General features: G+C 44.5%; 1 protein-coding gene across 5 annotated transcripts in view; it reads left to right on the forward strand.

Moving 5' to 3' along the window:
• The window catches only part of SUSD4 (sushi domain containing 4), a 183,914-nt gene that overhangs the window by 48,236 nt on the left and 108,235 nt on the right, over positions 1-27,443 (forward strand). For 3 of the 5 annotated variants that reach the window (XM_084623373.1, XM_084623370.1, XM_084623372.1), the window contains exons 1-2: positions 17,057-17,197; positions 17,943-18,105. In XM_084623373.1, the coding sequence (XP_084479499.1) occupies positions 17,967-18,105 (139 nt within the window). In that variant the 5' untranslated portion in view covers positions 17,057-17,197; positions 17,943-17,966. Of the gene's footprint in view, positions 1-17,056; positions 17,198-17,942; positions 18,106-22,809; positions 22,876-27,443 lie in introns of those variants that run through there. The other 2 variants (XM_084623374.1, XM_084623371.1) reach the window with 2 other exon arrangements.

A 27,443-nucleotide genomic window follows, 5' to 3' on the forward strand; every position in this document is an offset into this window, starting at 1 on the left:
AGGGGCCGAAGCTGTGGGTGCCCTCCGGGGCTAGAGCACCCATGGGGAAAAAATAGTGGGTGTTCAGCACCAACCAGCCACAGCTGATCAGCTGCGGGGGGCCTGGTGTGGGGTGGTGGGAGCAGTCCTGGGGAAAACTAGAAGTCCGTGCTTAGGGACTCTGGAACCATCTGAATTGGCCAGATGGTGAGGTTAACTGGGTAGTGATGGAGGCACCCTGTGACACAGCCTCTTATCATGAGACCTGCAAGCTTGAGTCAGTTGGCATAGGCCAGTCACAGGGTTTTAACTGCAGTGCAAACGTATGCAGAGTGGGGACCTGATTACAGTATATATAAATACCTTAACAGGAAGAAAATACTGGCTACTAAAGGGCTATTTAGTCTAGCAGAGAAATGCATAATAACAAATGCCTGGAAGCTGAAGCCAGACTAATTCAAACTAGTCTTATTGGGATCCAGGAAGTGCTAAAGGATCCTGCCCCCCAGCCTAAGAGGGGGGTCCACAGGAACTGGAAAACCAAATAATTATGGGGGACAACTAATGAACAACAGGGACAGGACTGCGGTCAAAGAGTCAAATGAAGGGAACCGGACGGGGACACCGAGCAGAGAACCCCGGATAGCACCCACTGCTCCTCAAAGTAGTAACAGGCACAAATTCTTAACAGTGAGGATTAGCCACTGTCACAAACTCCCCAGGTAAGGGTAGGGATTGCCATCTCTTGGTGTCTTCAAATCAAGCCTGGGTGCCCTTCTGGAAGATATGCTTTAGCCACAAATGTTATGTTTCAGTCATATGTAAGTTATTGAGCTCAATTCAGGTTTAACTGTGAAATTTAATGGCCTTTGATATACAGGAAGTCAGACTAGATTTAATGGTCCTTTCTGGCACTAAACTCTCAATTTATTATCTTAAACATTTTTCTTGGTCCTATCTCTATAAATCAGCATCATTCCTATATATGCCAAAAATGTGTTTTGTTTGAATATTCTGGGTATATTTGTTTCAGTTTCACTTTGTTCTATAGCTGCATCTGAAAAATGTAAAAAAGTAAAACTCCCGTGTAATATAAACAATATTATAATCCTGGCACCTAATTACAAAAAAATGAAGCACTAAAAATAGCATTCAGTATAATAAAAGGGGAATAAATCAATACTGCAGCAGGAACCTGACAGCTAACTTGTTAGTGAAACTTTAACAGGAAGGATTGGTTTTTCATTAGCAAGCATAGGCAATGAGGAGGGCGGCTTCTGTGGGAACCTGAATATCTGAAAATTGGGTTATTCAGGAAAAGCCACAACTGGCTCCTTTGGGCAGCTCATGCAACAGTCATATGGATTCCACTGAAGTCTCACAGGATCCACATTCATTAGAGGGTATAATGGGTCCCCTGTAGAGTGAACAGGGAAGCAACAAGCAGGCAAAGGCAGCAGAGCTCCAGCTGCTTTACAACCTCCATGCAGTAGTGAGTGCTGCTGGCCTTGACTCTTCAAGCTACCCTGAAGTGCTGCTGTCAGATGGCTGCCTTTCTCTCCTTCCCTCTAGCCTAGGGAATGCTGGTTCCTTTCTTACCCTGACTCTCTTTCCTCTGTTAGTGAATGGACTTTCATATTGTAACTGGCTAGGTTATATGCTGCCCTCTACTGCATGGAATCTGAAATACACAACTGTGTGCTGTTGCCATTGTCCCTGTATGATTATCTGCTAATGGCGATTCCCTTTTCGTTCAAGCTGTGTTTCTGGAGCAGCAGGCTCAACATGCAAGCCCTGCTATTGCTCAGAAGTTCAAAGTGGCCATGGTGTAGTATAGCGATGACAGGTAGGTTCCTAGGTGGCTATGGATTTGTTACAATATCACCTTTATGATAGCTTAATTCTTTCAGGGAAGGCATAAAGGTCACAGGTGGGAAAACCTAAACTTATACATACCTCCAGTGAAATGAACAGCTGATGTAATTGGCATAACTCCATTGTAACTAGGCTGTGGATTAACTTAATTCCTTTTATGGCTAGAAGAAAGAAAATGGCTACAGCTGGAGGATAAATAATTTACTGGAAACTAGAAATGGACAAAGATCTGATACTTAATTTCTCCAAAGGTTTGGGGATGTGTGGATCTGGCCGTAATGTTTGCTGTATGCTATTTTTCTTGATGTTTGTTAGAACAACTACTGAAGGAAGTTGCAATGACGCTAGTGTAACACTGATGAAATCACACTTTCATAGTGCTTTGACTGCTCTGCTATAAAATGAAGTCAAATATAAACCAATGTATATGACTCTAGAAATGTACAAATAGATAATTCTGGCATAAGTGAGAGATACTCCATTGCCTGTAATGCAATTACATCAATTTGCAACAGGTTTGAATTTGACCCATGTATTTAGAAGTCTGGAGTCTTGGTGCTCAATAGGGTAAATTTGACACAGTCCATGCTTTGTTTCATTTCAAAAATGTATCTCTGCTTCTATTTTTATTGTGTAGAAATGAAGTTTTCCCACCAATTCAAATTGTGGAAATAGACTATAACCAAAATGCTGATTTAAAATTATGTTGATAGAATCAAATCCAAAATCTTAATTATTTGGAATATAATTAGGTGGTGCTATAAAATTATGATACCTTGTGTTATCTAGGTATTACATCTTTAAATTTCTAAGAACCCTTGCTATATGCAGACTTAAACAGCCATTTTGTTCTCATAATTGTTGCGACCTGTTGCAGAGAAGGCACATGCTCACTTTGTTCCTTCATGGAGACTTTATCTTAGATCTTTCTTACTGTTTTCCCTTGATCTACAAATAATTTAGGATGGAATGTACGTGGTTGCTGTTTATGAATGTAAGCTCCTTTGGGCAGGGATTTTTTTTTTTTTAGTCTGTGTTTTTACGGAGTCTAGGAGCTCCTAGGCACTACTGTAATACAAATAATAATGAATGTAAAAATGTAGCATATTGAGCAGGGATTTTGTGTTCTCTCTCTCTCTCTCTCTAGATATAGATAGATAATTAAAAGCTTTGGAACACACACAGAAACTCCCTAACCACTGATGATTTGGTGAAGTGTACCAGATTAGACAGCTCTGGAAATGGAGCTCTTCTAGTTATCCATATCGTGGGTATAGAATGGGCACTGACAGGGCAAGCTTTCACATTCTGCTCTACCAATACATAGTCTTGTTTATTATTAATGAGAACTTGGAGCATTTCTCACCCAGGGAACTCAAAGTACTTTCCAACAGAGGATAAGCATTATTACCTCCGTAATCGATGAGGGAAAGTAAGGCACAGACTCAGTCACATGCTGAGTCAGTAGCAGAGCCAGAAATTAAATTCAGAGGTGACATCCTGGCCCTATTAAAGTTAATAGCAAAACTCTCATTAACTTCTCTGGCAGTCAAGATTTCCCCTGCAGTCTACTGGCTCCCAGTCTAGTTTCCTATCCAATGGCTTGTGCTGCCTGATTTCAAGGGACCATCTCTAGGGATAAATGTCTGATTTGGATTATATCCCATTCCATGCTTAGCCATCTGTCCTGAGATGGCAAACAAGGTTGCTGGTTGTGACGCAGCCACTTGTCTCCATCTATTTCCTAGTAGACACTCTCATTTTTCCACAAGCCAGCCCTCAGTTAGTAATGAGATTCAATAAGTAATGAACTGGAAACCATGACTTGGAAGTGAAAGGTACTCTATCCTACTAAATATATCCTGAGGTATCCTACACCCCGTGACTTTCACTTAAAAGTTTACTGTGAATCCTAGAAACCTTCATTGTGGGTTCCTACATAATGTTGATAGTTTTCTTATTTAGAGTGGTGTTGCAAATCCAATACTGTATATTAAAAAGCATACATACTGAACTGTCTTGTGGGAGTATGAGAGAGGCAGGTATTAATAACCTCTTAAAATGCTTTAATACTGGAATTGGTTTTAAAATGGTGTTTGTTTGTGTGACTGATGAATACTTCAACTGGAAATAACCAAGTAAGGGCTTGCTGTCTCTTCTCACAAAAGTAACTACATCAGTGGGATAACTCCTGCGAGTAGGATTTAATTCTCATCAATAAAGTACAAAATGTAATGTTTTGCTTCTCCAGCTAAAGGAACAGACCTCCTGTTTTAAGCGGTTCAGTTTGCAGTCTGTGCAGGATTCATTTTTGTTTAATTTCTTCTGGGTTTTGTTGAATGAAATAAGAGAATAAAGAATGCTTTCGTGTTTACTGAACCTCTCTGTGGCATCAAGATGCTCTCTGTTAGGCTTTTATTTAATTATTTAAAAAAACACCAAAGCAAAAGCAGGTACGTAAGTCATTAGTTTAAAAAAAAAAAGTAGCTCAATCTCAGGTCTTCCCTGTGCCCCAAGTCTTTATAATAAAGCTTATTTAGCACTAACTGATAAACACTATCCTGATGCCTAGTTACTCATGCTTGTGGATTGGTCCTAGACTGGGCTGCTTATCTGTAATCTTATTCCTACCCCCCCCCCCCCCCAGATGTTCTGGTTTAACTTGGATTTTAACTTGAAGAGTGGTCAGTTTGGATGAGCTATTACCAGCAGGAGAGTGAGTTTCTGTGTGTATGGGGGTGGGGGGATGTGAGAACCTGGATTTATGCAGGAAATAGCCCAGCTTGATTGTCATGCACATTGTGTAAAGAGTTGTCACTTTGGATGGGCTATCACCAGCAGGAGAGTGAATTTGTGTGGGGGGGTGGAGGGTGAGAAAACCTGGATTTGTGCTGGAAATCACTTTAGATAAGCTATTACCAGCAGGACAGTGGGGTGGGAATAGGTATTGTTTCATATTCTCTGTGTATATATAAAGCCTGCTGCAGTTTCCACGATATGCATCTGAGGAAGTGAGCTGTAGCTCACGAAAGCTTATGCTCTAATAAATTGGTTAGTCTCTAAGGTGCCACAAGTCCTCCTTTTCTTTTTATCTGTAAGTGCTGATGATTCACTGATGAAAAGAGAACCATCCTTTCGAGACTCCTGTGATTACCTTCAAGGACTGAGTATACTCATGGTCCAACCACTATGAATTATATTAAGAAAGGGGAGGCCTCTACTAAAGCCCTTTCCTTGTAGGAAAACTGAACACAGTGAACTCCCATTTAAAATTGGTGGGAGCTGAGGTTACTTAGCACCTCTGCAGGATCAGACTCAGCAACTGCAAAACTGCTATTCTTTAACCTTGGTGTTAGTGATTCAAAATTTGTTATAAGTAATAATTGTTGCACTAATTACATACTTATGCTTGAAACCAGGCTTATTAGGCAAGCATCTGTTCCAAGTGACCACCTTAAATGCGCCTGCTTGGAAAGATTGCTTTCCATGCAATCACGGTGATTACGGCGACAGCAATCCTCTAAGGAAGAATAAAACAAGAGAACAGGCCTTGCAGGACAGTGGTGAAATCAAGATGGGCAATGAGGAGGAAAAGCCTTTTAGATGACTGCTGTTTTTTAAATTGTACATATGGCACCAAGATATATTATAATTGCATTATAAATTAAATTGATAAGATAAATAGGATGGAAAGGAGATCTCAGAGGGTATGATAAACTTTGAAACCCCTGAATTTCTCAGAGTTTACCCTAATCTTCTTAGGGTTACCTATTACTAATTAGGCTAGCTGGGTTGTTTGAAGGATAGGATAGATGCTGTTTTTTTAATATTTATATAATACCTAAAACTGCTCTAGGCACTTCCGACATTTAAGAATAGAAGGCCTTTTCCTGAAAAGCTTCCATGTATTATTATATGGATTTATAAGGTGCTCATCAGCATGGTATTTGGACACAATTTGCATCATTGAGATTTGGGACCATTAACATTTCCAAGTAAGAGCCGAAATACATCACACTGCAGATATGAGGATTTCTCTGGAAAATTCTCTGTATATTGAGCTTATAAACAGGTTGAAATAAACCGCCAAACCCAGCAACTGACCACAAATTTGTGTGGAAATGCTCAGTCTATTATGAATATAAGAAAATATCTACCATAAGGACGTGACAAGGTTTGTTTTATAGGTCATTAAGCTGACTTGGGGCTTAATGGTCTAGTCTTAGAAATCATTCAGGACTCATATCACCACCCCATTAAACATCAGCTGGATTAATTTAATTTTGTTTTAAATTGTTTCCTTATTTTTACGTCTAGGTTTATTTTTTATAGTATTGTCTTTTTTTTTTTCCTTGTGGCTCATTTTTTTTAAAAAAAGGAAGTTGGTTTGTGGCTACAAAGGTCTGAATGGTTTTTGAAGTGACGTGTATTTACAGCTTGAAATGATTTTCTGTTGGCCATGGACTAGGAAAGAGATTAGGCTCTTTTATATTTTAAAATAATTCATCACAGAGGTGACTTCTGAATGAAACTCTTCGCTTCTCTATTAGATTTACCATCCCTTTACACCAGGAGCGGGCAAACTTTTTGGCCTGAGGGCCACATTGGGGTATGGAACTTGTATGGCGGATTATGAATGCCCATGAAATTGGGGGTAGGAGTGCAGAAGGGCTCTGGCTGGGGATGAGGGGTTCAGGGTGCAGGAGTGGGCTCTGGGTTGGGGTGCGGGGGGGCAATGAGGACTCTGGGGTGGGGCTGGGGATGGAGGGTTTGAGGTGCAGGAGGGTGCTCTGGGCTGGGATCAAGGGCTTTGGAGGCGGGAGGGGGATTAGGCCTGTGGCAGGGGATTGGGGCATGGAGGGGGCTCAGGGGTGCAGGCTCCGGGTGGCACTTACTGCAAGCGGCTCCCGGAAGCATGCCCGCCCTCTGGCTCCGAGGCACGGCCAGGCGGCTCTGCGCACTCTGATTGGCTGGGAATTACAGCCAATGGGAGCTGCAGGGGCAGTGCCTGTGGATGGGGCAGCATGCAGAGCTGGAGAGGGATCATGCTGGCTGCTTCCTAGGAACCATGCGGAGTGGGGCAAGCCCCCAACCCTAGTACCCAGCTGGAGCGCCGGAGCAGGGCAAACCCCCGAGCCCGCTCTCCGGGGGGAGCTGAGGGATGAATTAATTGGTCTGACAGGCCAGATGCGGCCTGCGGACTGTAGTTTGCCCACCATTGCTTTACACCCATGCCCAGCTGGAACTAGCCTGCAATATTCCCTTCCCTACAATGCTCACATTAGCTCTAACCAAACCATGTATATATCCAGGAAGGAGTTCAGAAGCATTTGATCAAATAAAAGGTCTATTTTCAAGCAGTAATCATGCACAGGTATGATATTGTACCACAGATAAAACTGTGTGAGCACACACACATGTGCTGGAAAGGAGGAGGGAAGAGCCCATAACAGGGAGCTTCACACAGCATTTTTCGATGAGTTGGCCTATATTTTCTTGAAATGTAGGTGGTCACCATTAATGTATTCCCCTACTTGCAAATGAGCTGGGAGTAAGCAGGAAACAGCTCCTCAAATTGAAGCTAAACTGTAATTAAACCAAGACACCTCTGCGTGTTAGAAAAAAAGCCAAAAACTACCTGCTCACACCAGCTAGGACAGAGCTGAAAAGCTCCCCCTCCTATCTGGAACAGAGCCAGAACTGCCTCTCACCAGATGGAATCAAACCCAAGCTGCTGCAATTAAGCAAGAATCTCCCTTGGCCTTATTTTATGCATGTTCCTAAATAACAGGAATGTGTTTCTGGGGCAATCAGGCATGGTACTGTCATTGTTTATCTTGGGTCTGGATGGAGGTGGGTGGCTTTGGTTTGTGGGATGTGGTCCAGCTAAGTCACAAAAGTTCATCCCTTCCAGCATTAAAGTCCAAAAGGAAACAAAACCATTCTTCCATTCCATTCTTGTTAGGAACAGCCCTTCCTCTCAGGGTCCTCTTCCTCCAGCTGTTAGCTCAGATTCGAGTTCTCCTGGGTTCCAGTCAATTCTTTCTTTCCCTTGTTGGCAGGAGCCCACCTCACAACATGGTAGCATGCAGGAAACCCAACCCACCCTCTATTACAGGTCTGCAGCCTTGAGACACTAAACAATTGGGTTGTCTGCCATGTGAAATGCCCCCTCTTCTTCCCAGAACTGCTTCCTATATACCCAGCCTAGGCCTCCTCACTGGCCTTTTTATGTCTATTCTGTCATTTTTCAACAGAGTGCTCATTCCTATGTTTGATCTCCCTAGAACCTCACTGAACTTAGGCTTGCACTTGTATCTCCTCCAGCAGCCTCTTTAGTTACATGCTCCCCCTGTGATGTGACCCTTGTACACCTGCTAAGGGGGTTAAATCTGCCACAAGTGAGACTGGTCCCCAACCTCCTTAAAGGACCCTTTCAGCCAGTGACAGGGAGATTCTGGGCTGATTAAAAGTGAATCCAGAAGGATACGTGAGCATTTTGTTTGGACAGCGTTGGTGGATTTATTGACCTGGAATGCCTTCCCTTCCCTAACTTGGTGAACCATATAGCCATCCTCGCCTCTTTCCAGTCCTGACTCTAAACATGCATGTGCCATGAAGGCAGTTAGTGTTGTTATGCCACTCACCAAAGGATTTGCTATTTTTAATTTATTAATAAGATACAAAATAAATAGCTGTATCATTGAGTGATAAATCCACTTCCTGATTACCTAGTGCTTTGTGTATGCGATGGGGGTTGTTTGTCTACTTAGGGCTTGATCCCTTAGCCCTGAGCACATGGTACTCTGACACTGAGGGTAGTTGGCTTTTCACAGGATTAGACTTTAAGACTGTGTGTTCCTTGGGGAAAGGACTGTGTATTCTCTGCATTCTGTACAGACATAAGAATACTGGGAGATTCAATAGCAGCTGCCAATGATTAAGCAATAACTGTTTATCAAAAGGGACACTCTTTTCCATTTGTCCCCTCTCCATCCAGAAGGGAGCTGTGTTTCTGGGCACCCGCCCCAACATGTTGAACTCAGGGATGGAAAAAAAGGATCTCCTGAATAGAGATAACATAGGAATTGCCATACTGCATCAGAACATTGCTCAAACTACTTAGATATTCTGCCAACTGTATTGGCCAGCACTTGATTGCTTCAGAGGAAGAAGCAACTCCATTACACTTTCACGATTGCACTTCAGTACTTGTATGAGGTGAATTGAAAAATATTCCTTTTGTTTATCATTTTTACAGTACATATATTTGTAATCAAAATTAATCATATAAAGTGAGCACTGTGCACTTTGTATTCGGTGTTGTAATTGAAATCAATATTGAAAATGTAGGAAAACGTCCAAATATATTTAATACATTTCAATTGGTATTCTATTATAAGTGTGATTAATTTTTTTTAATCGCGATTAATTTTTTTGAGTTAATCATGTGATATACTGTGATTAATTGACAGCCCTAATCACTATAGATTTTCTGTTTCAGTAGAAATTGGGGTGAGGAGCACCGGGGATGTACTGCTACCCAATCCCTGCACTATACCCCAATGCATATAGTTGGGTTTGGCTGGCTAGGGCCCCGCTTGGAGAGAGAAACTCCTTCCAGATATGTTTCTTCTTTTGCCACATTTTCTTCCACTTGCTGTGTCCTGTTACCACCACATAATTTCCAGACTTGTGAGAAAACCCATCAAAATGGGTGAGCTCTGCTACTCTGGTCTACTCTAACTATAGCTTCCTATCTTACCTTAACATGCATGCATTTGTTCAAGAACTTTAGTTGCCCATATGTGCACCATAATCTGCTTCAAAAGCATAGGCTTCCTACCACCTGAGTTGAAGGAGAATCTCTCTCAGTTTGTTAGCAATATGGGGCCTGACACTCAGTTGAGCAGTTCTGACTCTACCCAGTAGAAGGCAGTGTGCACATCAACACTAGCTAACTCAATAAATGTCATCAGAAGACATACAGTTTTCCAATCCTTATTTAAACCCAGACACTATATTTGATTCAGTGATATCCCGTAGTGGTGAATTCTCCAGACTGACTAAATCCTGCTGGGTACGGCTTCCTAATAGGCAAACTGCTTCAACCAACAGTCCTGATTGCTCTTCCCTCACCCCGCGAGGCAAATACCAGAATAAAGAGCTTTGTAATACACTTTCCCCTTGCCCACACAATCTGTGAGGAATGTCAGGAATGTTATATGAATTAATCATGTCTCACATAGGATGTTACATATAATTGGTCAAACATCCCATAGGCTAAACGATATTAAACCCTCAAGGCTGCCTATGTATTTGCCCTGTTTTGAAGCACAAACCAGGTGGAAGAAGATGCTTTGGTTGATATTTAGCAGTCTTTGGAAGTGGCTCACAATAACGGGTTTCATAAAACTCTGGTCATGCACACAGAAAGTGCTACATGACTGTACTAGGCTCCTGTCATGAATGCACATGTGCCACAGAAACTCAGGCCTGGTCTATACTACAGTTAGTGTAAGTGTTGGGGTAAGGCATCTTACACCTATCTAATTACATCAGCATACACACTACAGCCTTGCTCCCACCGATGTAAATGCCCTACTATGCCGACATAACTGCACCTCTACGAGAGGCATAGGGATTATGTTGGTGAAGTTAAGGAAATGTAGTGTCCTTGTAGACACTGTGTTACTTACATCTATTGACTGTCATTCTGCCCTGGTCTACACTAGGACTTTAGGTCGAATTTAGCAGCGTTAAATCGATTTAAACCTGCACCCGTCCACACAGTGAAGCCCTTTATTTCGACTTAAAGGGCTCTTAAAATCGATTTCCTTACTCCACCCCTGACAAGTGGATTAGCGCTTAAATCGACGTTGCCGGCTCGAATTTGGGGTACTGTGGACACAATTCGATGGTATTGGCCTCCGGGAGCTATCCCAGAGTGCTCCATTATGACCGCTCTGGACAGCACTCTCAACTCAGATGCACTGGCCAGGTAGACAGGAAAAGAACCGCAAACTTTTGAATCTCATTTCCTGTTTGGCCAGTGTGGCAAGCTGCAGGTGACCATGCAGAGCTCATCAGCACAGGTGACCATGATGGAGTCCCAGAATCGCAAAAGAGCTCCAGCATGGACCGAACGGGAGGTACGGGATCTGATCGCTGTTTGGGGAGAGGAATCCGTGCTATCAGAACTCCGTTCCAGTTTTCGAAATGCCAAAACCTTTGTGAAAATCTCCCAGGGCATGAAGGACAGAGGCCATAACAAGGACCCGAAGCAGTGCCGCGTGAAACTGAAGGAGCTGAGGCAAGCCTACCAGAAAACCAGAGAGGCGAACAGCTGCTCTGGGTCAGAGCCCCAAACATGCCGCTTCTATGATGAGCTGCATGCCATTTTAGGGGGTTCAGCCACCACTACCCCAGCCGTGTTGTTTGACTCCTTCAATGGAGATGGAGGCAATATGGAAGTAGGTTTTGGGGACGAAGAAGATGATAATGGGGAGGAGGTTGTAGATAGCTCACAGCAAGCAAGCGGAGAAACCGGTTTTCCCGACAGCCAGGAACTGTTTCTCACCCTAGACCTGGAGCCAGTACCCCCCAAACCCACCCAAGGCTGCCTCCTGGACCCAGCAGGCGGAGAAGGGACCTCTGGTGAGTGTACCTTTTAAAATGCTATACATGGTTTAAAAGCAAGCATGTGAAAGGATTACTTTGCCCTGGCATTTGCGGTTCTCCTAGATGTAGTCCTAAAGCCTTTGCAAAAGGTTTCTGGGGAGGGCAGCCTTATTTCGTCCTTCATGGTAGGACACTTTACCACTCCAGGCCAGTAACACGTACTCGGGAATCACTGTAGAACAAAGCATTGCAGTGTATGTTTGCTGGCATTCAACCAAAATCCGTTCTTTATCTCTCTGTGTTATCCTCAGGAGAGTGAGATATAATTCATGGTCACCTGGTTGAAATAGAGTGCTTTTCTTCAGGGGACACTCAGAGGAGCCCATTCCTGCTGGGCTGTTTGCCTGTGGCTAAACAGAAATGTTCCCCGCTGTTAGCCACAGGGAGGGGGGAAGGTTGAGGGAGTAGTCACGCGGTGGGAGGAGGCAAAATGCGACCTTGTAACGAAAGCACATGTGCTATGTATGTAATGTTAACAGCAAGGTTTACCCTGAAATAGTGTAGCGACTGTTTTATAAAATGCGTCTTTTTAAATACCGCTGTCCCTTTTTTTTTCTCCACCAGCTGCATGTGTTTCAATGATCACAGGATCTTCTCCTTCCCAGAGGCTAGTGAAGCTTAGAAAGAAAAAAAAACGCACTCGCGATGAAATGTTCTCCGAGCTCATGCTGTCCTCCCACACTGAGAGAGCACAGACGAATGCGTGGAGGCAAATAATGTCAGAGTGCAGGAAAGCACAAAATGACCGGGAGGAGAGGTGGAGGGCTGAAGAGAGTAAGTGGCGGGCTGAAGACAGGGCTGAAGCTCAAATGTGGCGGCAGCGTGATGAGAGGAGGCAGGATTCAATGCTGAGGCTGCTGCAGGACCAAACCAGTATGCTCCAGTGTATGGTTGAGCTGCAGCAAAGGCAGCTGGAGCACAGACTGCCACTGCTGCCCCTCTGTAACCAACCGCCCTCCTCCCCAAGTTCCATAGCCTCCACACCCAGACGCCCAAGAACGCGGTGGGGGGCCTCCGGCCAACCAGCCACTCCACCACAGAGGATTGCCCAAAAAAAAGAAGGCTGTCATTCAATAAATTTTAAAGTTGTAAACTTTTAAAGTGCTGTGCTTAAAGTGCTGTGTGGCATTTTCCTTCCCTCCTCCACCACCCCTCCTGGGATACCTTGGTAGTCATCTCCCTATTTGTGTGATGAATGAATAATGAATGCATGACTGTGAAGCAGCAATGACTTTATTGCCTCTGCAAGCGGTGATTAAAGGGAGGAGGGGAGGGTGGTTAGCTTACAGGGAAGTAGAGTGAACCAAGGGGCGGGGGGTTGCATCAAGGAGAAACAAACAGAACTTTCACACTGTAGCCTGGCCAGTCATGAAACTGGTTTTCAAAGCTTCTCTGATGCGTACCGCGCCCTCCTGTGCTCTTCTAACCGCCCTGGTGTCTGGCTGCGCGTAACCAGCAGCTAGGCGATTTGCCTCAGCCTCCCACCCCGCCATAAACGTCTCCCCCTTACTCTCACAGATATTGTGGAGCACACAGCAAGCAGTAATAACAGTGGGAATATTGGTTTCGCTGAGGTCTAAGCGAGTCAGTAAACTGCGCCAGCGCGCCTTTAAACATCCAAATGCACATTCTACCACCATTCTGCACTTGCTCAGCCTGTAGTTGAACAGCTCCTGACTACTGTCCAGGCTGCCTGTGTACGGCTTCATGAGCCATGGCATTAAGGGGTAGGCTGGGTCCCCAAGGATACATATAGGCATTTCAACATCCCCAACAGTTATTTTCTGGTCTGGGAATAAAGTCCCTTCCTGCAGCTTTTGAAAGAGACCAGAGTTCCTGAAGATGCGAGCATCATGCACCTTTCCCAGCCATCCCACGTTGATGTTGGTGAAACGTCCCTTGTGATCCACCAGAGCTTGCAGCACTATCGAAAAGTACCCCTTGCGGTTTATGTACTCGGCAGCTTGGTGCTCCGGTGCCAAGATAGGGATATGGGTTCCGTCTATAGCCCCACCACAGTTAGGGAATCCCATTGCAGCAAAGCCATCCACTATGACCTGCACATTTCCCAGGGTCACTACCCTTGATATCAGCAGATCTTTGATTGCGTGAGCTACTTGCATAACAGCAGCCCCCACAGTAGATTTGCCCACTCCAAATTGATTCCCAACTGACCGGTAGCTGTCTGGCGTTGCAAGCTTCCACAGGGCTATCGCCACTCGCTTCTCAACTGTGAGGGCTGCTCTCATCTTGGTATTCATGCGCTTCAGGGCAGGGGAAAGCAAGTCACAAAGTTCCATGAAAGTGCCCTTACGCATGCGAAAGTTTCGCAGCCACTGGGAATCGTCCCAGACCTGCAACACTATGCGGTCCCACCAGTCTGTGCTTGTTTCCTGAGCCCAGAATCGGCGTTCCACAGCATGAACCTGCCCCATTAGCACCATGATGCATGCATTGTCAGGGCCCATGCTTTCAGAGAAATCTGTGTCCATGTCCTGATCACTCACGGGACCGCGCTGACGTCGCCTCCTCGCCCGGTATCGCGTTGCCATGTTCTGGTGCTGCATATACTGCTGGATAATGCGTGTGGTGGTTAATGTGCTCCTAATTGCCAAAATGAGCTCAGCGGCCTCCATGCTTGCCTTGGTATGGCGTCCGCACAGAAAAAAGGCGCGGAACGATTGTCTGCCGTTGCTCTGACGGACGAGGGGCGACTGACGACACGGCTTACAGGGTTGGCTTCAGGGAGCTAAAATCAACAAAGGGTGTGCCTGTACATCATGGAGTATTTCAGGCAGGACTGTACGGAGGGTTCCAATAAGAAATGGTGCACCTAAGTTATCGTTGTTATTGGAACAAGGAGGTTAGCCTGGCCTCTGATTGATACATGGCTAGATTTACCTCGCTGCACCTTCTCTGTGAGTGACTGCAGTGTGATATAGACAGGGGAGGAGGCAAATGAGTACAAAACAAATCTGGTCTATTTCTTGTTCTGACCCACTCCATCTATCTTTTACATCTTTGGCTGGCAGCAGACGGTGCAGAAGGACTGTATGCCATCCACATCTCATGGCTGCTTGGCATAAGATGGTACAATACGACTGCTAGCAATCCTCATCTCTTGCCTGCCTGGCAGAAGATGGTACAGTACTGACTGCTAGCAGTCCGTATCGCCTGCCTGCTCACCATAAGACGGTTCAATAGGACTGCAGGACTAAAGAGAATGACCTGGTCAAGTCACTCCAAATTTAGTCCCTGCGCCCATGTCTGCCCAGGCGCTCCCAGCCGACGTGGCCAGGAGCACCTCGGACACGACGAGGACGACTACCAATCGTATTGCACCGTCTGCTGCCAGAAGGCAATGGGTTGCTGCTACTGTGCAGCAAAGCCGTACCGCGTCTGCCAGCACCCAGGAGACATAGGGTGATGGTTACCTGAGCTGGCTCCATGCTTGCCGTGGTATGGTGTCTGCACAGGTAACTCATGAAAAAAGGCGCGAAACGATTGTCTGCCCTTGCTTTCACGGAGGGAGGGAACGGGGGCCTGACGACACGTACCCAGAACCACCCATGACAATGTTTTAGCCCCATCAGAGTGCTCCATTGTGAGTGCTCTGGACAGCACTCTCAGATGCCCGATTGTTTGCCATTGCTCTGACGCTGGGAGGGGCGCTTACAGGGTTGGCTTCAGGGAGCTAAAATCAACAAAGGGGGTGGCTTTACATCAAGGAGTATTTCAGGCAGGACTTCACGGAGGGTTCCAATAAGAAATGGTGCACCTAAGTTATTGTCCTTATTGGAACAAGAAGGTTAGCCTGGCCTCTGATTGATACATGGCTAGATTTACCTCGCTGCACCTTCTCTGTAAGTGACTGCAGTGTGATCTGGAAGAATGAGTCCCCTAGACAGGGGAGGGGGGGAAGCAAATGAGTACAAAACAAATCTGGTCTATTTCTTGTTTTGATCCACTCCATCTATCTTTTACATCTTTGGCTGGCAGCAGACGGTGCAGAAGGACTGCATGCCATCCACATCTCATGGCTGCTCGGCAGAAGATGGTACAGTACGACTGCTAGCAGTCCGTATCGCCTGCCCGCTCACCATAAGACGGTTCAATAGGACTGACTGCAGGACTAAAGAGAATGACCTGCTCAAGTCACTCCAAATTTAGTCCCTGCGCCCATGTCTGCCCAGGCGCTCCTGATCGACCTCACAGAGGCGACCAGGAGCACCTCAGACATGACGATGACGGCTACCAGTCGTACTGTACCGTCTGCTGCCACAAGGCAAGGGGTTGCTGCTACTGTGTAGCAATGCCGTACCGCGTCTGCCAGCACCCAGGAGACATAGGGTGACGGTTACCTGAGCGGGCTCCATGCTTGCCGTGGTATGGCGTCTGCACAGGTAACTCAGGAAAAAAGGCGCGAAATGATTGTCTGCCCTTGCTTTCACGGGGGGAGGGAGGGAACGGGGGCCTGACGATATGTACCCAGAACCACCTGCGACAATGTTTTAGCCCCATCAGGCATTGGGATCTCAACCCAGAATTCCAAAGGGCAGCGGAGACTGCGGGAACTGTGGGATAGCTACCCACAGTGCAACGCTCCGGAAGTCGACGCTTGCCTCGGTACTGTGGAAGCGCTCTGCCGAGTTAATGCACTTAATGCACTTAGAGCATTTTCTGTGGGGACACACACACTCGAATATATAAAACCGATTTCTAAAAAACCGACTTCTATAAATTCGACCTAATTTCGTAGTGTAGACATACCCTCTGTAATTACTGCAGTTGCTTGTAAATCGACTTAACATACATAGGTCGACTGAAGTTTATGTGTAGATATGCCCTCGGGCTTCTGTGCCTCATGCTGGATGGGGAACACTGGAAGATTTGCAGCAGATTCTGGCTAGCTCTTGATATGCCTGTAGCAAGTGGCACAAGTAAGTGTATTTACTGCATGCTCTGGCCTAATCCTGACATACATTAAGCATGAGGCAAAGGAACATTTACAGCAGACTCTTGCCTGTCCCTCCTGTACATGCAGCCCAGGGGACACTTGAGCATAATGGCAACAAATTCGTGTCAGCACCTACCCTGCATGCAGCACAGTGTATTACCAAAAACAAAAAAAAAACAAAAAACAAAAACCGCAGAAGACTTTGTCTACTGCTGTCATGTATGCATAATAGGGCGCCCAGGAGGGCTGGCACCCCAGGCTCTTGCTTTCTCCCGCAGTCCCTGCAAAAGCGGGAGACCCAGCAGATTTTGCAGCAGCAACCCCTGCTTGCTCCACGCAGCACTGGGGAATGCGGAATGGGTGGGGGCTGCGCGCGCTCTGGGTGGGCGAGGGGATAGAAGGCGGCTCGTGCAGCGGGCAGGTGCAGGCTCGGGCACGGGCTTCCCCTTGGCAGCTGCCGCAGCCGCTGTAGCCTTGGCTCTGGGGCCGCCCGCCTTCTCCCCCCCCCCTCCCGCCAGACACAGGTGGGATGAGCGCGAGCGGCGGCGCGCGCTGCGTGTGTGGCTCAGCCCGTCCCCTCCAGCGGGCGGGGGAGCTGCCGCGGCTTACGGCGGCTGTGGTGGCGGCAGCAGCGGGTCGTGCCCAGCTGGGGGCTCGCCCGGGGGAGGCAGGCAAGGAGGCTCCATGCAGGCGGGCAGCGCTCAGGTAAGGGCGCAGTGCGCACCTGGCTGCGTGCGCCGGGGAAGCAGCCTCAAGGGGGAAGGCAGTAAATGGGGGAGCGTAAAGGGGAGCAGCGCTAGAAGCGGGCGTCTGGGGGAAGCCGGGGTGGGGAGTTAAAGGGGGAAGCGTGTATTTGCCCCTGGCAGAATTAACAGAACCTGGGGCCTGCATTCAGTAACCCCCTCCCCCCCCGACAGTTCGCTCCTGGGTGGAAATGGGAGCGTTGCAATATTTATAAGATGAGAGATCTAAGTCCGGGGCGGTCTTGGCAAACCGGAGACCCTCGGTGGTTATAATACTTTATCACGGCAGCAAGCTGTGAATTGCATGGAGCAGCACAGTGAAGGTGGCTTCAGTGCTGCGTCTTTGTGTTGAGGCTGATGTGCTGTTTGGAAACTGCATCCCATTCCCAGGGAGTCTTGGCTATTGCAGGAGGTAGAAGGAGAGTTCAGAATGGCACAGGGGTTTCGTGTGTATGCAGCATGCAGGCAGGGGATTGCATATTAGGAGAGGGCATTTGGGGGAGTGTGGTTTGCATGTCAGGGAACAGACAGTGGGGGACGGGATGGACAAAGATGATTATAATAATTATTATTTTATATCCTGTCTTTGGTGTCCATAGCCCTGTCCAGATGTGTAGGTGGCAAGGTCCTTGCCCCAAAGAGGTTTCTGTTGCATGTCGGAGCTAGGAGTGGGAGATGGCAAGATAATATTCTCTTTCTTGTTGCAGATTATTGCCCTTTGTGGATAAAAGATGTATCATGGAATGAACCCGAGCAGCGGGGATCCGTTCCTAGAGAAGCAGCAGCAGTACCCGTCCCCCCGGAGACTCTTCGTGGTGGTCTTGTGGCTTCAGCTGGTGCTGTGCTTCGGCCCTGCACAGATCACGGGCGGTGAGTGACTAACGCATGTGACTGACAAGCAGCAGCAGCGCCCCTGCAAGCTAGCCAGCGAGAGACGAAGAGAGAGAGGCTCTGACAGCCTGCAGGCAAGCGGGTTCCCCAGTGACGGGTGCTGGGCCCCCTTACTGTGTTTAAAGGTTAACTCACTTCTGTCTTATAGCCCCCCCCCCCTTACTTCTCACTTCTGTTTACATTAAAGCAAGCCACTTGACATTCAGGGTCCCTGTGCGTTTTTCCCATAATTTGAGCACTGGAGACCTTCCTAATTTGACCCCATATGCACAAATGCCAGTGTGAGAGACTGTTCTGAACCTCACTGCATACAGACACCTCCTTGCATGAAAGCCTCCCTCTGCATGTACCTATGCACACACAGATGCTGAGATGCAAGAACCCCTTCTCTCCCTTCCTGCTCCCCAACACTCAGGCATGCTGACAGGACCCACCCCTATATGCACATATAGACACCCTTTGCCCACCACCCTTCTAGACACATGCACACAGAAGTGCTGGCAGGAGAGACTCCCTCCTTATCCCCCTCTTATCTCATCCCCAAAACCAAACTATGGATACTAATAGGAGAAAATCCTCACACTTCTCTCTCCACCTCTACCCCCTCCCGTCTTCCCTTTCATAGACACAGACTAGAGAACTGAATCCCCTTTCTCCTGTAAAAATCCCACACATAGATGCTGGTAGGCAAAACACCCCTCCCCATATGCTGAAGGGAGAGGAGAAACTTCCCTCACATGTACACACATGGATGCTGATAGGGTAACACTCCCACACTCATCTACACCCTGCTTCCCCATCTATATATGTATACAAATACGGAGAGGAGAGAGTATTCCCTGCTGCCTGCAGGAAAGAATAACCATGTAGGTTGATGTGGAGAAAACTACCCCAGGCACTAAACTGGTGACAGGAGACAGCCTTGCCCAAATGCTGTCTGGAGAGAAGAAAGTAGTAATAAATATTTCCAGTATAATCACACATTCATTTTTATTTAAAAATAATGTAATGCTTTAATAATGAATAGCAAGAATCCTCTTCTGTTAGCTCTCTTGCTATTCTTAACCTAGGCATCTGGGGAAGCATAGGTTCAGTGTTTTGGGGGAAAAAGCATCTAATGTGGGGCTAAAGAAAGAGACATTAAAATTCAGTTCCATTGCATCCACTTTGAAAAAGGACCAGTTCATGTTTGTCCTTTTTATGATTTTAATTACAATTTTTACACCTGTTTTATTTTATTGATGCTTTTGAGATATTTTAAGCAGATGTGTTTAATTACCAAATTGCTTGAAACCGATTCCCTAATTAGGTCTAGATTGCAGGAAAAGTCTTCAGTTAAACTGCTGTGCTGCAAAGTGAACTTAGTTAGAATAACATTAGCAGCTTCAAAGGATTTCCACCCTAAAATGGTGTTATATTCTTGAGGGGGGAAAATATACTGATTTGCAATTGGATCACACAATTAATGGCAGACTGAGAGGCAGTGTAAGAGTAGCGTGGGGTTCTTTTCATGCCTCTGAATTACATCAAACTGTTCAAACTTCGGTGCTTGCAGTTAAGCTCATAAATCCACTGTTACTCACCCCACTTCTACTTTTGGTGTTTATGTGCTGCTCCCATTGCCTTCAGAAAAGCTGCCTTATTTTCAGAAACGTATTTTAGGTGCCTAACGATGGATTTAAGAGCCAAATTTAGATACCAAAGTTTGAACATTTTGGCCTGAGTTAACAGGCATGAGAAGAAACTGAAGAATCTCCTACACTGACACACTTTCTCTCATTAATTATGTGGTCCATTTGTAAGCTGGCTTATCTTTTTCTCCTCTCAAGAATATAATGTCATTTTAGAGTAGAAATCCCTGGAAGTTGCTAATATTCCAGCTAAATTCACTTTGCAGTCATACCTCGTGCTATAAGAGACCCTGTGTTTTTTGGAAGTGCTGCCTTTCTGATGAGACTTAAAAAAAAAATTAATTAGTGTGGTCATTAAACACTGTGTGTCAGTTGGTGGCATATTTCACGAGAATAAAGTATTCACTTTAAGAGTTGGTCAGGACATCAAAGTTTAATTATGTTCTGCCCACCTATGTTTCCCTTGCAGTTCAAGTTGGACAGGCCAACATTCATTTTGTGGGCCACCTCATAAGAGAGAGAATGCCTCATGGATCCACCTCCTATCCCAAACCCCATATCCTACTGCTTAATTAACTGCTGATTAACGGAAGGTGTATGGTGGTGGATGTTAATAAACAGCTGCTGCATTTCACTTCAGTAGTGAAACCTGATATTGTTTCTATGTCAAACTACATTTGTAAAGCACTTTGGGATCCTTCAGGATGAAAGGTTCAGAGGAATGATATAAATCCAATATATTGTTTGTTAATATGAAGAGCTTTTGTTATAGGCCAGCTTGAGGCAAAAGAGAAATTCTTGTCCAGATTCCAGTGAAAGTTAATGCATTAAGAAAAGGAGTACTTGTGGCACCTTAGAGACTAACCAATTTATTTGAGCATAAGCTTTTGTGCATCCTATGAAGTGAGTTGTAGCTCACGAAAGCTTATGCTCAAATAAATTGGTTAGTCTCTAAGGTGCCACAAGTACTCCTTTTCTTTTTGCGAATGCAGACTAACACGGCTGTTTACTCTGAAACCTGTCTTAATGCATTAAATAACTTTTTGATTAAAAGAACCAGTGAAAAATATAGATTGCATTTCTAAGCAGTATTATTTTCCAATGCATTGTATTGAGAAGTACTGTATATACACAGTCTGCTAAATCAACAAATCTTTCATGTAGAAGAATACATATACCTGTTTTTCTGAAGCGTGGAAGTGGCGAGACAATGGGATTTTAAAATTAAAGAAGTGGACTGTGAGCCAGGACTCATCATCATTATTTCCCACTCTGTTATGGTCTTGGGCGAGCCACTTCGGCCACTTGTTTTGCATGCTTCAGTTTTTGACTGCTCAACTTGAGACACAGTGTGTGATTCTGAGAAGTGCTGAGCACCAACTGGACTTTAGTTGGAGTTGTGCTTGCTCAGCACTTTTGAAAATCTGGCTTCAATAGTACTCTAAAGTTGGATATCCAGATATTAAGGCATGCAAAATCAGTGAATACTGTTGAAAATTTGGCCATTAATCTCTTTGTATCTTAGTTTTCCCAATCTGTAAAATAGGGTCGTCACCAAGGAGGGTGTTGAAACATATCTAATAGTTTGTAAAGAGCTTTGATGATTTTAAATTAAAGATGCTATGCAAGTGGAAAGTATTTATTATTTTGTTTCAGTAGCGGTTCATCTTTAACAACATCAATGTGCTATAAGACAAAAATAAAAACTAACTAACGTGTTGAAAATGGGGAAAATGATGATAGGTTAGACCAGGGGTCCCAAACATGCGGCTGGCATGTGGCCCTCGTGGTGATTTGAGTTTGAGATCCCTGGGTTAGATTTTGCCGTAGAAAACTGTTTTCATTTATAGGATGAAAATACATTCTTCCCTTTCTTACCTGAGGGCAGAATTTGGCCCTAAGTAATAATCTTGTCATGACTTGTGTAGCTCCTTCTATTTTATATCTGACTGTTCTATAAACTATATTGATTTTAAGGTTCTGCCAGTTCACCCCAAATCAATATTATTTATAACCCTTCTTTTTTTTTCTTGTCAGTGATTTTTACAGAGAATAAATCTGCCTGTAGTATTTTTACCCTCTCAAAAGTGGTTCCTGGAATGATCCATGAGAAAAATCACTCCACAAATGAAATCAAAAGAACAAACTCTTCAAAGCTCAGTAGGCCTAATTCCTCCCTGGTGTATGTAACTACATTCACATCAGAGATGAATTAAACCCCCTTGATGTAAGCTTGGGACTTTCTTCTAGTCACCTGGTATCTTTGCTCATCTTGCGCTTTTTACTGTTAGTCTATAATGAAGAAGAAGTGTTTTTAATAATAGAAATAACCAGTGTTAAGACCTTCAGACACACTAAATGCATAGCTGGTGCTAAAGGCAAGATATTCATTGCACATAAACAATTTGCAGAGTTCATGGCTGTACATGTATCATTTTGAGGGGATATTACATATATATTTTTTCCAAATGTTGCAGATCTCGAAGTATTTTTAATTTTTCCAGGAATTCTCAATTTTCTAATAACTGTGGGCAAAGAATTCACCATGTGAAGATTTATTTTAGTCAGTTTCTGAGTTTGGACATGGGCTTTGGATTTTGCTGTTGTAACAGGAGAGGCACTTGAGCGAATTTCTCTTTTTTGTTTTCTTGGTTGGCTCTGAAGTATTTCTAGTCCTTTGGAAAGTCGTTTTTCCCCACCCCCCCTTTGGATAGCCCTTTGAGGAAGCTCACTACTGCAATATGATGGAGTATTTCTGGTATGTTTGAATCAATGTCAGCTTGTTTGTTTTTTAGTGGTTGATACTTTCTTTAAGCCAGATTATGATACCTTTGCTCACACTGAGTAATCCCATACTGTACAAATAGTTCCCATTGAGAGTACTTACGATATGTATGTAAGGTACTATTAGTTGTGAATAAGGGTGTTGCATTCTGGCTTTTTGTGAGGTACCCAAACATGCTTTGGAGTCTCTTGAAACCATGAAGAATAGTGTTTTTGCTTGTAAATATAGGCTGAATTTTTATTGCTCTCTTGTTTTATTGTATTGCAGCCTGGACTGTGCCTGATTCTGGATTTGATGATTCCATAAGAAATCTTTCTCAGGTTGCCAAGCAAAGTAGAACTGTTCCATCTGGCTAAGTCAGATCTTTCGCATTCAGATGACTTGTGTTCGCATTAGGGATGTGCATCGCCTTTGTTTTGACAACCTACTGTCTGTCTTTGGTGGTTTTTGGAGACACAAAACTGTTTGAGATTGTCTTTTTAATTGGTGCATGCAAACTCTTAGATCTTATAAAGAGTCTTTTCTGAACAGACTCTTATTTGACTGACACTCCAAAAAATATATCTGTAGCCAGCGTATTTTGCTTCTCCCTTTCAGTATGGCTGCTTCAGTTGACAAGCAAAACAGACAGCACCCTTCTTTTCAACCTGGAATATGTAACTGAGGTTGGTGAAATCATTAATTAGCTTTACAGTATCAGCCTTGGCTTACTACTTTGTAAGAGCTGGTTTAGGCATTGTCATATCTTTTAATGTATCTGCAGTATAGCTTCCTTTCATATATCTGCTGAGATATGTTCTAAATTCGTTCCACTGAGTAATTCTGATTTAAAATGACAAATTCTTCTACATGCCTTGGTAAGACAACAGATAGTTTGCTTAGTGGTGTGTCCACTCACATCCTTGTGAGATGTGGACTTATTTGATAGGCTAATACTGTAGCAGTTCCTTCTCGCAAAGTCCCTTAGCGCTTCATGAGAAGGAGCTTGATCTTGTTGCTAAGGCATGGGAATAAGAATTAAGATCTGCCTTCTGTTCCCAGCTCTGCCCCTGACTTGCACTATAACCTTTGGCAAATCACTTAGCACATCCTTACAAAATGATCCAAATTTGCTTTCTTTGCCATGATGATTGGTAGTAATGAAAAAATGAACAATGCTTGGCTGGACTGTAAAATATGATGGTTATCCTTCATCCCATGTGAGTGGGTGAGTAGAATTTTGCAAAGATAATTTGATTTTTCTCTGCAGTTTCCTCATTTGTAAAATGGGCATAATAATCTCATATGGAAGATGCTGTGACATGAAAAGTATTTATTACATAAAGTAAAAGATTAATCTTTAACATTGTTTGTTTGCCTCAAAGGTTAGAACAGGGATGGCCAACCTGGGGCTCCTGAGCTGCATGCGGCTCTTCAGAGGTTAATATGCGGCTCCTTACTTAGGCACTGATTCCGGGGCTGGAACAATAGATGCTAACTTTCCTGTGTGTGCATGCGTGCGTGCGCACTCACTGCTCAACCCCCTGCTTTGCCCCAAGCCCTGCCCGCACTCCAACCCTTCCACCAAGGCCCCTGCCACTTCCCCTGAGCCTGCCATGCCCTCTCTCCTCCCGCTCCCCCCCTTAGCCTCCTGATTGCGGTGAGTGGGGGAGGGGAAGTAGGCGCTGATTGGTGGGGGCTGCTGGCAGGTGGGAGGCACTGGGGAGCAGATGGGGGGCTGCTGACGTATTGCCGTGGCTCTTTGGCAATGTACGTTGGTAAATTCTGGCTCAGGTTGGCCACCCCTGGGTTAGTAAGTAAAGATCCCTAATGAAGGTAGAAAGATTTCATCCCTTTTGATTTCTATGGCTTTTCTTATGGATATTTCTCTGTATAGAGCTTTGATCACACACTTTGAATTTTTTTCAAGTATCTATCACCTCTGCCTCTCTGATATTCATATGTTCCTTGTAACAAAATAAACCTTACTAGAAACCATGACTGTTGCACCCTTACAACTCCACTGATGTAAAAAATGTATGGGGTGTTTTTTGGTAGGGCCGAAGAGGGCAGAATGTGACCCCAATTCAGATCTGATGTAAGCAAATGCAACACCCATGAAAGACTCTGAGCCAAATTCAGTGGTGAACATAGGCTACACATCATATGTAAATTGGTCAGAAAATGAGTGTAAAGGGTAAAATGGTGTGACTTGTTTGGTACACTAATTTTATGTGAAACTTCCACGCTGAGGAGGCTGAAGGTTTATGTGTTGCAGGAAATCCAGCTAATTACAGTGCCCTGCTAATTACGGTGCGAGATAAAGTAGCCTGCCTACTTCATTTCACATCTTCCTATTTCTTTCTTTCCTTGCCATGTTATATATCCATCAACATGTTAATTACATTTGGTTTACACACCCACTGGATGTATGTGGTATTGTTGTAGTCGTGTTGGTCCCAGGGAATTAGAAACATTACCGTACCCACCTTGTAGCATTTATTGGACCAACTTCTGTTGGGAGAGTCAAGCTTACACAGAACAACTAGATGTCAGATTGGAGCAAATTGCGGTACTGACACTTAACATTTATTTATACTAGTTTTCTAACCACCTTACACCACTGTTTATGTTGGTGCTAATTTGGCCCCCTGTGTTTGCAGAAGGGGCTCTTGATGCCTTTTCCCCAAACAGCTAGTTGGCTCATATGATTAGTCTAAATTGGGGCATTTCTTTTTCATGTATTGAAAACATTAGAACAGTTTGTTAATACCATCTGTGCACACCAAGCACATGCTGACAAAACGTGTCAGACATATTTTCACACTCACGAAGAGTGACCCTGGAATCACTTTTTTCCCTTTATTTAGTCATATCTTCTTAATGATGTAGTGTCCATATTGAGTTGGATTTCTGCTTGTTATTAAGGAATGATACAAAGCGTCCACTCCGTGAGGAAGTTCAAGACTTTATAAGAGAATTTTTTGGTTGAACAGTTCTCTCGATTGTCAACATTACTGGCCTTAGAAAGATAATATGTGGAGTTAGTCTGCCAACATCACTACTGACACATTGCTAGGAGCATCAAATTAAAAGAAAAGATTAAACATATTCTAGCAAAAATTGTTGCCTGTTAATAATAATAATTTAATAATTCATAGCTCTTTCATATAGCCCTTTTTGTCCCTAGATCTCGAAACATTTTACAAAGGAAGTTAAGTATCCTTATCTTCTCTTTGTAGTTGGGAAAATGGGCACAGAAAAGTGAAATGACTTTGCTTAAGGTCACATTACACTGTCAGTGGCAGAACTGGTAATAGACCTGTGGGAATAGATCTCCTGGCCCAGTGCCCTGTTCATTGGACTGTATTTTTTCCATGACAATTCAAAGGAAAAAATGACTTGCAATTGCAATTTAAAATGGAGGAGCTGGGGGGTGGTCAACATCTATAATTTTCTTTTGATGCCACATTTGTATGTTAAAAATCTCTGATGTATCTTTTTGAACTCAATTTTCTCTTCACTGAAGTCAGTGACACAAATCCCATTCACTTTACCGGGAGCAAGTTCAGGCCCTATGTGTTGCCTAAAGAAACTACACAAGCAGACTGTTAATCTAATCTTTCCAGGTGAGATTTATCTGTCATAATACTTCTGAACAGGAGTAGGTATGTGGGGGTGTGTATATCTCAGGTGGCACATGGCATTTTTCCAATATCAGAAGTATCTTTATTTGAATAATATACAATACAAAACTATTACCCTTGAAAAACCAGCTCGCGCACATGCTCGCGCACTCTCTCTCTGTCTGTCTCTCTCTCTCTCTCTCCTTAGAACTAGCTGATGGTCTGCGGGATAGGGTTCTTAAACTTTTTCATAGTAAGGAACACATTAATAGTGAGAGAGGATCTCATGGATATCCCATAGATGTCACTCCCAGTTACGATCACAGGACTTTTCACTGTCATATAACAGTCCTGGAGCAACTACAACAATTGCTTACATGGAAAGATAACATAAGGAAAGTATTGAATGTGTTTGCAGGTAATTTTAATGTACTTTAGCAGCTGGAAATAAGGAGAGCCAGTTCCATGTGAACAGCCAGCTCTCTGCAAGCCATTGTCAGAAAACAGTACCACCCTTCTCATTTGTTTTGGGATCAGTGGAAATTCAATGGCCGCACTCAAAAACTTCTCTTTCTACAACTGTTTTCTTCCTGCAAATAATGCTGATGTGTGTTCCTTGCATGAAGAGAAAGAAACTGATGAAACAGTTCAGTTTAGTTCCTCCCTCTTTCACTTGTTTACACCAGATGGCCATGCTGCTGTCACATTCTGCATATTCTCCTACTGTAGGAAACTCCCATCCCAGCCAGGAAGGGGTTAATGAGCTCCTCTGGGCACAGTTAGCTGTGGAGAAGGGTGGCTACTTAAAAAGCATGATCCAAACACAGTGAGGGGAGGCACTCCGAGGAAAGCAGAGCTCCCTGAAACCACAGAGCGGAACTGCTAACCTGAAGGGCCTCTACCGCCTGGAGCATCTGGACAAATGAAGGGACCTTCTTTATTTTGTTTTCTCTTTCCTTAAAGCCTAGGACACTCAGCCTGCGCCTCACAGACTGAAAAGGGGTTAGAGACCCAGCCCTTGCTAAGAGATTAATAGCCCGTTTGCCTTGCAATCATAGTAGGGCAAACTCAGACAGTTTGTGGACTACCAGACTGTTATATTTTGCCTCGATCACTGGGACTGCCGAAGGACTTTGAGAAGAGGGGGAACTGCCTCCCTGAGATGTGTAGCTGGAAGGACATAGCTTTGTGGCAGACAGACTTTACAGTAATTACTCGCAGCCAAGTAAAGGCCTCTGGGACAGAGGAGGTGCCCCATCATGCACTGTGGAGGTGCTCTAGGTTCAGAAGCACAGC

Source organism: Lepidochelys olivacea (assembly GCF_965140295.1).
Source record: "Lepidochelys olivacea isolate rLepOli2 genome assembly, chromosome: 3".
Taxonomy (NCBI): Eukaryota; Metazoa; Chordata; order Testudines; family Cheloniidae; genus Lepidochelys; species Lepidochelys olivacea.